This window comes from Vigna umbellata, chromosome 5 (genome assembly GCF_029865625.1).
Source record: "Vigna umbellata cultivar VRB3 chromosome 5, Vumbellata_1.0, whole genome shotgun sequence".
In the NCBI taxonomy this organism is placed as follows: domain Eukaryota; kingdom Viridiplantae; phylum Streptophyta; class Magnoliopsida; order Fabales; family Fabaceae; genus Vigna; species Vigna umbellata.
The window spans coordinates 59,095,198-59,107,921 of record NC_142169.1 but is presented as its reverse complement, the minus strand read 5'-3'; the positions used below and the strand labels follow the sequence as shown (position 1 = coordinate 59,107,921).

General features: G+C 34.9%; 1 protein-coding gene across 1 annotated transcript; it reads right to left on the bottom strand.

The window, feature by feature from the left end:
- Positions 1-7,472: 7,472 nt before the first annotated feature.
- On the bottom strand, positions 7,473-10,923 carry LOC148198740 (uncharacterized). Its single transcript, XM_088115907.1, has 5 exons — positions 9,729-10,923; positions 9,355-9,530; positions 9,112-9,180; positions 7,984-8,160; positions 7,473-7,538 (listed from the first exon to the last, which is right to left on the bottom strand). The coding sequence occupies exons 1-5, from the start codon at positions 10,921-10,923 to the stop codon at positions 7,473-7,475; spliced, it is 1,683 nt and encodes a 560-aa protein (XP_087972033.1).
- Positions 10,924-12,724: the final 1,801 nt, after the last annotated feature.

Here is a 12,724-nt window from a genome sequence, read left to right as displayed (position 1 = left end):
TCTCAGTGGGTGGCACGGAGCAAGATGTGTGGGTGGGAGGAACACTCGTGAAAACGCCTCTTTTTCGGTGGTCGTTGCAATCAAATCTTCTAACGATGCCGGTCACCGGAACAGACAATACTTCCTCAGGAGGCACTCCGACGAACAACGAAAATGGGTGGGTGGGAGGAAGCGACACTCTCTCTAGGAACGACAACACTTCGACGACACTCCGACGGCACTCCGGGGGCACTCTGACGGCACTCCAGCAGAACTCCGGCGACAATGGGTGGGTAGGAGGAAGCTCTAGGTTTCGCGTACGAACGGCGGCACTACGGCGGCACTCTGACGACAATGGGTGGGTGGGTGGAGGGAAGAGGAGACTCTGTAGGTTTCGCCTACGAACAACGACACTCCGACGACAATGGGTGGCTAGGTGGAGGGAAGAGGAGACTCTCTAGGTTTCACCTTTGACACGACGCCACTATGGCGACAATGGGTGGAGGAAAGAGGAGACTCTCTCTCTAGGTTTCGCACTCTTGGTTCTCTCTCGAAGCTTTCTTAGATTAGAAATCTGAAAAGAGAAAATGAACCTAAAAGTAAAAAAACTCTACCCCCAATTCCATTACCACATCATTCTCAGCTTTTAAAATTATTTTCCACGTACACCACTCACATTTTGACACGTGGTCCGTGTCAAAATGTTGTTAAATGTTGTTGTCGAAATATCATTTCCCTTCTATTTTAGTTTATAAATGAAGAAAATTGGGTTATATTTATAAAGTTATTAGTAAAGTGATTTTATTATTTCTTTCATATATTTCTATTATTACTATTATTATTATTTTTATCTTATAAATAATATATTTTAATTGATGGTGTATAGAGTATAAGAAATCATTTTAATATAAATTAAATAAATGTTTTATTTGTGCTGTTTTTCAAAAAATAATTAATAAATATATTAAAAACAATTAATACTATATGCAAATATAAAATAAAGTATATGTAGCTGACACTTATCTGACTTGTGAGTGGAAGAGATTTTGTAGAGATAGATAATGGTAAACTCGTGAGATGAAATATGAGATAGTTAAAAATTCTAAATTAGTTGCAACATAATTCCTTTTATTAATAAATTAATTAATTTTTATATTTCAGTATTTTATTTAATAAATTATAATGTGTTTTGTGAATTTTGTTGATGGGCTTATATTGACATTAATGGTTATATGTTTTCTTTAAAAGGGCATTAATGGTTGAGATAATAATTATGCTATATATATGTTTTATACATATGTTTCGTTTCCAATTGTATTAAATTACGTGGATATATTAAGATTATGAATTTTATTGTAATGAATAAAACACTTTTTTATTTATCATTTGAGTGAGGTTGAACAATTGTTAGTACGAATGTGATATATTTGACTTTATTAATTATATTCTTGGTTAAAAATAAATTTTGGATTTGTATTAATTATTGATGAAATAAATTGAAATAAACTTTTCAATAAACTAATATTTATTGATGGATTTTAGAATTTAAATTATTGAACAATATTTTCATTGCTAATTAATATAGTGAAGTTTGTTGATAAATTATAATTTGTATTATCATTAAATATTTTAATCGATAAAATTATATTAACGTTATGGATTGCAGAGAAAGAGGCAAAAAGAAAATTAACCAAATAATAAAAGAACCTAGACATATTTATCACACACTTGGGGTAAATAAACAAAAACTAATTTAAAACATGCACAAAAAGCCCAAATGAAACCTAAATCCTGCACACGAGACCATTTCTTAGTCATCCACTTTGAGAGAGTGTAAGGAGTATCTTAGTATGCAAGCCCTTTGATAATGTATGATCTAGGAATTGTGGGATTATATGTCTTTTACAATACTAAATTATTACCAACAATCTCTCATGTATTACAAAATGCAAGAAAAAGAAAGAAAGAAAAATACAAAATTGCATGTTTTATAAAAAATATAATGCATCAAAGCTAGTGTAGCAAGTTATATAATTGAGAAATTTAAAGTATAATAGGATTGATATATTAGCAAGTTATATGAACCGAAAACATTTAATGTGTATTAATGGTTAATATATCAAAATATACTCCTAATTATTCTTGTTATGGATATGTTGAGCTTACTGGGTCATGTGTGTACCTAATATTGATGAGTACTTTAGAGTTTGTGTCAAGATCAGTGAGCAGTCTCGCTTGACACATACCAGAGACAATAAACCCTAAATCCTAAATAATGATTAAAAGCTTTGCTAGAAGCAAAAAAATTTTATACCAGAGACAATTTTAACTACAAAGTTTAATCTCTCAATGATACAATATTTACCACTTAAATCATTGAGTGAACATACTTGATTCTAAATCAACTTTAGTACTAGTAGAACTAACAAGTAACTATTTTTTACACATATGAATCATATCCATGAGATATCTAATTATAAAGGTTGAGTTATTTTCTCTTGTTTGTTTTTAAGTGACTTAAGTTCATTTCTCTTGATGGTTCTAAAATAATAATTTCATAAAATAATCTACTAGATTTTGTTACGACTTAACATAATCCATAGAAATTGTTTCACTCTTTACCAACCACTTTATCAAATTATGTCGCTATTATATATGTATGCTCTTTCCATTGTAAGTTTTGTTTTTAGATATAGCTATTGACGATGAGTAATCACAATGCATTGATATATATATATATATATATATATATATATATATATATATATATATATATATATATATATATATATAATTGGTTTCATTAGAATGTTTTCTAAGAAATTTTTCAACTACTTAGTTTCACTTTCAATAATTTCAAGAGTAACAAACAATGATTCTATTTTTTATCTTGCAACAATTGTTTGCATGACTGATTTCCGTGACTAGCCCTAAACGCAAATACATAACTACTAATATAAAATCTTGTCTTCTTTGAATCATAGGTCCAATTAATATAATTATATAGCCTTCCAGTATAATGAGAAATCTATTATATTCAACTACCACTAGTGCAGCGAGGGGCTTTTACCGCGGTTATTTTTCACTATACGTCGCGGTTTACGAACCGCGGCATATTCAGCCGCGGTAGTAAGTCAGAGACTTTAGGCCGCGGTTATGACCGCGGTATATAGGTTGCGGAATATGCCGCGGTTGTCCAAGGAACCGCTGCCTAAATCCTTTTTTAAAAAAAAAAATTTTTGTCCACTATATGCCGCGGTTGTGGTTACAACCGCGGCATATTCCCCTGCAGTTTTTTAAAATTGCAGGTCTGTTTTTGTGATATCCACTACCACAAAAACAGACCTGCATATAAAAACATGTACACAAATTCAATTTGAACATAACAAACACAAGTTCAAATGTATTTCAACATCAAATAAAGTACAAAGTCTAAGAAAATTCAATCTAATCAAATGCAATGTTTAAATCTAAGAAGAAATCATGTTAAGAAATCATGTTAAGAATGCAAAAGGGCATAAATACCTGGAACAGGGGCGGCGAAAAAGCTTGGAGCAAACAAAGGGGAATGGCAGCGGAGAGGAATGACAGGCGTTTCAAACGATTTTGATCGGCTAAAACTGTTTCTTATCGTCAAAAATGGGAAATGACCGAACAATTTTGAGTTTAAACGGTGAAGAAACGAGGGAACTGAGATGGGTGGTCGGCGGGAGAAGAAAACTCGAAGTCTAGCGAGCGTCTGCGCGAACAAGACGATACGGTTCCAAAGTTTTATTTTTTAACTCTGACTGGGGAATCTACCGCGGTTCACTACTTAACCGCGGTATAAGATGGCATTTTTGAAATTATTTTTAAACTATATGTCGCGGTTCGGCGGGCAACCGTGTAACACCCAAATATTTTAAAGGGTATTACTGATAGTAGAGACTAAATTAATTCGATATCTCATATAAACAATCAAACTTTATTTCAATTACTCCAAAGTACAATACCAAACTTACAAACTTTAAACAATATAGTCTTCACCGTTGACATTTCAACTTTTAAATTTTACACCACATAATCTTCCCAATACAAATTTATTCTTTTTACAAAAATCCATGAAAGGTTTTCCCCGCATCTCTCTCATCTCTAAGCTTTTTCAACCACATCTGCAACATTATCTAATCACATATAACATGAGTTATATGATCATAGCATAAACAAATAAGGGTAAGCCAACCATATCAAATCAATCATTAAACTTGTAATAAGAATAGTTTAATCATTTATTTCTACAATTACTCAAATATCATTACCCCGATGTCATTAATTCATCATTATCAAAATCATCTTCCTCAATTTCATAAACCTTACAATTTATACTATGCTTACTCACGAAGCCTTATGGTCAGACCGCTCTCTGCCTGCTTCCTTAAGCCTCACCTGTATACTATGTCTTACTCTCTGAAGCCTTATGGTCAGACCGCTCTCTGCCTGCTTCTATAAAACTTATGAACCACATATTTATGTCAAAGCCTTATGGTCAGACCACTTGCTGCCTGCTTTCATTAACCTCAGGTGTTACTTTGTTCATACCAAGCTCTCATGGTATAACCGAACATACTACTTCCCGTAGGAAACATCATTTCATAAGCAATAATTTCTTATATCCACTCCAACATTTCATCACATCAACATTTCATACTCTCTTATCCACTCCAACATTTCATCAAATCAACAATTCATAATCTCTTCTCCACATAACTCAATCATGTTCATTCTCTAATCATAATTTGACAATAACCTATTTTGGTGTCAATAAATTAAACATATCGCCAGCTATCATACTTCATATTATAAACTCATTTTTGACCATAACGAGTATAACTCAACATATTTTCACCAATTAAAGATTCATAGATCAGCCAAAACATTTCATCATATCTTAGCCACTACGTATTAAAGTCTGAGCTCAATGTAACGATAAATAAAATATATATGCAGTTTTTACCATGATAACTTTATGCATCTCCAATTAACTTATTTTATTTTAATTTCATCCTATTAGAGATCTTTCTTTACCCCAATTGGTCACCGGAGAGGACCCAGATGTCTGAACGCATCAAACTCACCTTCGACGCCAACACATATGACTAGTCACAACTGACTGGACCAGGCCAGGGCTGCTCTATGATCAGGGATGTGCCAACTCAGGTTTTTAAGGTTCCTCTATCCTACCAACAAAGGGAGGCCTTCAATAATTAACAATTTATTTATTTAAATTATCTACCTTGTTCGCTTATGCTCTAAATCTAAAATGCCTAATTTTAATATTTTTACTTCCTCTTACAACAACCTCAAATAGTATCACTACATCTATTTAATACTCATATACAAGTTATTACAGAATCCTTACTCCAGACCTTCCAACAAGATCAATTTCAGCCAAGAAACTCATTCATGATAGAATTCATACAAGATAATTATAAACAATTACCCATAATAAGATATTACTATAAATGGTCATAGAAGAATACAATATTTGACAATCATAAGAATAATCTTAATATAAAAATTCATGGGAAACAAGAAGTTGAATCTGGCAGAGCCGGTTAGACAACTTCTAATCCATCCCAAAATACAATATAATTAAATAACAAGAACAATACATGTCTGGGGAAATAAGAAGTTGAATCTGGCAGAGCCGGTTAGACAACTTCTAATCCTTCCAAAAATGCAATAAAATAAATAAGTAAAGCAATAAATAGTTTGGGGAAACAAGAAGTTGAATCTGGCAGAGCCGGTTAGACAACTTCTAATCCTTCCAAAAGTGCAATAAAATAAATAACTGAAGCAATAGAAAGTTTGGGGAAACAAGAAATTGAATCTGGCAGAGCCGGTTAGACAATTTCTAATCCTTCCAAAATACAATAAAATTAAATAAGGAAAACAATAGAATGTTTGGGGAAACAAGAAATTGAATCTGGCAGAGCCGGTTAGACAATTTCTAATCCTTCCAAAATACAAAAAAAATAAACAACTAATAACATACAAGTGGCATAACATAATCAACATTACATTTTACAACTATCACACTTGGATATCAACACAAAGTATACTCTCATTTAAAATTTAAGATCATACAGAAACAAAATACTCCATATTCAAGATATAAGATCAGAAAAAGCAAAATATAGCATATCCAAGACTCAAGATAATACAAAAGGAAATACTCAAAGTTAGCTCCCCTTACCTCTATTACAGACTTAATCCACTCGTCCTCTGAAAACTTCCAGAATATCCCCTTTGAAATTCTTCCAACTCTCTTCTCTCAAAAATTTTCTAAGTTCTTTGGTGTAAATTTTCAGCCTCCCCCCTTGGCTATTTATAGCAAAAAAAAAATTTACTATTCATTTTTACTATTCATTTTAACTATTCATTTTTTTATTCATTTTACTATTACAAAAATAATTTTTTATTTGCAATTTGATAAATTCTGATCTCAAAGCTACGTGGAACACTTATCCTTTCCAAAATATTTTTTTTTTTTTTTTTTTTTACTATTCACCTTTTACTATTCACAATTTACTATTCACTTTCTTTTTTTTTTTTTATCTAGTATTTAACTTACAAATATTTTTCAAGGATCTTACAATCTCCCCAACAACAATTATTTTCGCCCTCGAAAATTATTTATTTAAACAAAGACTATCTAACAAAAGATTACTTACAAAAGAGATATGGATATTCCTTTATCATAAATTCTTCCAATTCCCAAGTCATTTCCTGTGTGTCTTCATTCCAAAGTACTTTTACTGTGCGAATATCTTTCCCTCTTAGCTTTTTCATTTGAACATCTAGTATACGCACTGGTCCAACTTCCATTGTTAAATTTTCCTTGACCTGAATTTCATCAACTTCTAACACATGCTTTGGATCTGGAATATACTTCCTTAGTTGGGATACATGAAAAACGTTATGCAAATTTTCCAATCCAGGTGGTAATGCTACCTCATAAGCCACTGGCCCAATCTTTTTGAGAATCTGATACGGTCCGAGAAATTTTGGTGTCAGTTTCCTCATCTTGATAGCTCTCCCGACTCCTGTAGTTGGTGTTACTCGTAAGAATACATGATCTCCTTCTTCAAATTCTAACGGTCTTCTTCTTTTGTCGGCATATGACTTTTGTCTACTTTGAGTTGCTTTCATCCGATCTTGGATTAATTTTATTTTTTCTGTGGTTCGCTGTAATAGCTCGGGTCCCACTGTTAGTGCTTCCCCATCTTGAAACCAACACAACGGGGTTCTACATCTTCTTCCATATAAAGCTTCATATGGTGGCATACCAATACTGGAATGATAACTGTTGTTGTAAGTAAATTCTACTAATGGTAGTATCTCATTCCAACTTCCAAGATGATCTAATACACAAGTTCTTAGCAAATCCTCCAAAGACTGAATAGTCCTTTCTGTTTGACCATCAGTCTGAGGGTGATAAGCCGAACTCATCCTCAACTGCGTTCCCAGAGCCTTCTGTAGCGTCTGCCAAAACCTTGAAGTAAACCTTGGATCTCTGTCTGACACAATGCTTGTAGGTATTCCATGCAACCTCACTACTTCCCTGATGTATAACTCCGTCAGCTTTTCTAGAGACATACGTTGATTAATGGGCAAAAAGTGAGCGCTCTTGGTTAGTCTATCAACGATAACCCAGATAGAATCGTGACCTTTTGATGATTTTGGTAAATGTGTTACAAAGTCCATCGAGATACTGTCCCACTTCCATTGAGGAATGTCTAACTGTCGTAACATCCCTCCCGGTTTTTGATGCTCCACTTTTGCCTTCTGACACACCAAGCAGGCTGCTACAAACTCGGCCACATCCCTCTTCATTCCATTCCACCAAAATGACTCTTTCAGGTCTTTATACATCTTAGTCATACCTGGATGTATGCTAAGACGACTTTTATGGCCTTCGTCTAAAATTAAATGTTTTAATTCACTCTTTGCAGGTATACACACTCTGTTCTTAAATCTAAGGATGCCATCTTTACTTAGAACGAAGTCCTTAACTTGATCGGTGTCCAACAACCTGATCTTTTGCTGCAACTCTTGATCCATCGACTGCTCAACCTTCACTTGTTCTAAGAAGTCACTAGTGATTACTAAATGACCACACCATATATGATCTGGGGTTAACTGCAACCCCAAGTTCATATCACGTAACTTTTCTAACAGTTCTAATTCCTTCACCATCATTGTTGTTATCTGAGCTTGTCTCCTACTCAATGCATCTGCCACCACATTGGCTTTTCCTGGGTGATATAAAAGCTCGAAATCATAGTCCTTCATATATTCCATCCATCTTCTTTGTCGCATGTTCAGCTCCTTTTGATCGAACAAATACTTTAGACTCTTATGGTCACTAAAAACTTGGAAACTTGCCCCATAGAGGTAGTGTCTCCATGTCTTTAATGCAAATACTACTGCTGCAAGTTCTATGTCATGCGTTGGGTAGTTCTTCTCATGCGCCTTTAGCTGCCTAGATGCATAAGCTACAGGTCTCCTTCCTTGCATTAGGACGCACCCCAATCCTTGATATGACGCATCGCAGTACACCTCAAAAGATTTGCTAGAGTCTGGAATGATTAATACTGGTGCTGACGTTAGTCGTTGCTTCATATCCTCAAAACTGGCTTCGCACTTGTCAGTCCACAGAAATGGTTGATCTTTACGAGTTAACTGAGTTAGAGGACCTACAATCTTGGAAAACCCTTCAACAAAACGTCGGTAATAACCGGCTAATCCTACAAAACTTCGTACTTCAGTTACAGTTTTCGGCCGCTCCCACTTTAGCACAGCTTCCACCTTTGCTGGATCCACTGAGATTCCTTGAGCAGAAATCACATGACCCAAAAATTGTACTTTCTCTATCCAGAACTCACACTTTGACAGTTTCCCATACAGTTGATGTTTTCTTAAAATTTCCAACGCCACCCTCAAGTGTTCTGCATGCTTTTCCTTATTCTCTGAATAGATAAGAATATCGTCTATAAATACTACCACGAACTTATCTAAACATGACCGAAATATTCTGTTCATGTAGTCCATAAAAATCGCTGGAGCATTCGTCACGCCAAACGGCATTACCACGTACTCAAAGTGTCCGTAGCGAGATCTGAAAGCCGTCTTTTGCACATCTTCCGTCTTGACCAGAATCTGATGGTACCCAGATCTGAGATCAATTTTTGAAAACACCTCTGCTCCTCTCAACTGATCTAATAGATCATCGATTCTTGGCAAAGGATATTTGTTCTTTATTGTAACCTTGTTCAGCTGTCGATAATCCACGCACAACCTTGAACTTCCATCCTTCTTCTTCACCAGCAATACAGGAGCTCCCCATGGAGACACACTTGGACGGATAAACTTCTTCTCCAGCAGATCTTCGATTTGCTTTTTCAACTCTACTAGTTCGGCAGGAGCCATTCTGTATGGAGCCATAGAAACTGGGCCAGCTCCAGGCATTAGATCTATTGTGAAATCGATCTCTCGACTAGGTGGTAAACCTGGTACTTATTCTGGAAAAACATCAACATATTCTTCTACCACAGGTATTCCGATGATTTGTTCTTCAATATTCTCTCTTTTCTCCTGAGCTAACACCACAAAGCAGGTAGCTCCATCTTTGATATCCTTCGCAACGACTCGAGTTGAGCTTAGTTCTAAATCGTTCAAATTTAGAAACTCTATCTTTTGTTTCCCACAGTCAATAAGAACGTGATTGGCAGTCAACCAATCCATTCCCAAAATAATGTCTAGATTTTGAAGGGGTAAGCAGATCAAGTTCACTTTGAACTTGCGTCCTGCAATTTGGATCGGGCATCCGACACAGACTGAACTGGTCGTAACTGGTCCCGATGCTGGTGTAGAAACTACTAATTCACACCCTAGATCAAGCATCGGTAATCCGAGTCTTTCTAAACATGCTAGGGATATAAAGGAGTGTGTGGCTCCAGAGTCAAACAAAACATATACGCATTCTCCTAACAACATACAGGTGTGTAAGATTAATGTACCTGGCTTAGTAGCCTCTTCTGCAGACATTGCGAATACTCTCCCTGTTGCCCGGGGCTTTACTTCAGCAGAATCTTGTTGTTGTGGTTCTCCCACCTTCTTTTTCTTTGGACAAACATTAGCAAAGTGTCCCGGATCATTGCAGATGAAACATCTCTTCCCTTCAACTTTTTCCCCAATAAGTTTAGGGCAGTCACGTCTGAAATGTGCCCCTCCACACTCAAAACACTTCACTGTTCCTCGATATGATAATTGTGGTTTTTCATAAGGTTTTTTGTTGAATTTCATTGAAGATTCTCCCTTGGCAAGTCTGGAAACTCTACTTGGATCAAACTCCAATAATTCTATCATTCTGGCTTTCTCTACCAATGCTGGAAACTCTTGTATTTCCAATGGCATAAGTACCTTCTTCAGTTCATGCCTTAGTCCTCCCTCGAATTTTCGACATCTCCATTCTTCTGTGATATTCTGAGTATAAAACCTCGAGAGATAATTAAATTTTACTACGTACTCTTGTACTGATAACCTCCTTTGTTGTAAGGTCAGGAACTCCGCCTCCCTTGCAAATTTTGCACTATTTGGAAAATATTTTTCCAAGAACCTTATCTTAAAGTTCTCCCAATTCACAGCCTCACCACGAACCGTCATCAACTGTTGCATACTTTCCCACCAATATTCAGCCTCCCCCACCAAAAGAAATGATGCATAAGTTAATTTTTGTTCTTCTGAGCAAGTTATTACCCGAAAAATCTTCTCGTTCTGCCTTAGCCAAGAGTCAGCCTCATCCGGAGTAGCCTCCCCATTAAATTTAGTTGGATCATGCCTTAAGAAGTCATTCAAGCTAGAATGATTTTGAGGTACTTGATCAACTTGTTGTTGCTGCATCTTTGTCGAGTTTAAATGATTTCTTCAAAAAGATAACAATACAATTTAGCATATGATATCAATTTCCTCCAATAGTCGTTTTCATCATAACAATTAATAGTTTTACTAAGAATAATAATTTCACTCCCCATAGTCCCAAAATACTTTCGAAAACCATTGCTCTGATACCATAATGTAACACCCAAATATTTTAAAGGGTATTACTGATAGTAGAGACTAAATTAATTCGATATCTCATATAAACAATCAAACTTTATTTCAATTACTCCAAAGTACAATACCAAACTTACAAACTTTAAACAATATAGTCTTCACCGTTGACATTTCAACTTTTAAATTTTACACCACATAATCTTCCCAATACAAATTTATTCTTTTTACAAAAATCCATGAAAGGTTTTCCCCGCATCTCTCTCATCTCTAAGCTTTTTCAACCACATCTGCAACATTATCTAATCACATATAACATGAGTTATATGATCATAGCATAAACAAATAAGGGTAAGCCAACCATATCAAATCAATCATTAAACTTGTAATAAGAATAGTTTAATCATTTATTTCTACAATTACTCAAATATCATTACCCCGATGTCATTAATTCATCATTATCAAAATCATCTTCCTCAATTTCATAAACCTTACAATTTATACTATGCTTACTCACGAAGCCTTATGGTCAGACCGCTCTCTGCCTGCTTCCTTAAGCCTCACCTGTATACTATGTCTTACTCTCTGAAGCCTTATGGTCAGACCGCTCTCTGCCTGCTTCTATAAAACTTATGAACCACATATTTATGTCAAAGCCTTATGGTCAGACCACTTGCTGCCTGCTTTCATTAACCTCAGGTGTTACTTTGTTCATACCAAGCTCTCATGGTATAACCGAACATACTACTTCCCGTAGGAAACATCATTTCATAAGCAATAATTTCTTATATCCACTCCAACATTTCATCACATCAACATTTCATACTCTCTTATCCACTCCAACATTTCATCAAATCAACAATTCATAATCTCTTCTCCACATAACTCAATCATGTTCATTCTCTAATCATAATTTGACAATAACCTATTTTGGTGTCAATAAATTAAACATATCGCCAGCTATCATACTTCATATTATAAACTCATTTTTGACCATAACGAGTATAACTCAACATATTTTCACCAATTAAAGATTCATAGATCAGCCAAAACATTTCATCATATCTTAGCCACTACGTATTAAAGTCTGAGCTCAATGTAACGATAAATAAAATATATATGCAGTTTTTACCATGATAACTTTATGCATCTCCAATTAACTTATTTTATTTTAATTTCATCCTATTAGAGATCTTTCTTTACCCCAATTGGTCACCGGAGAGGACCCAGATGTCTGAACGCATCAAACTCACCTTCGACGCCAACACATATGACTAGTCACAACTGACTGGACCAGGCCAGGGCTGCTCTATGATCAGGGATGTGCCAACTCAGGTTTTTAAGGTTCCTCTATCCTACCAACAAAGGGAGGCCTTCAATAATTAACAATTTATTTATTTAAATTATCTACCTTGTTCGCTTATGCTCTAAATCTAAAATGCCTAATTTTAATATTTTTACTTCCTCTTACAACAACCTCAAATAGTATCACTACATCTATTTAATACTCATATACAAGTTATTACAGAATCCTTACTCCAGACCTTCCAACAAGATCAATTTCAGCCAAGAAACTCATTCATGATAGAATTCATACAAGATAATTATAAACAATTACCCATAATAAGATATTACTATAAATGGTCATAGA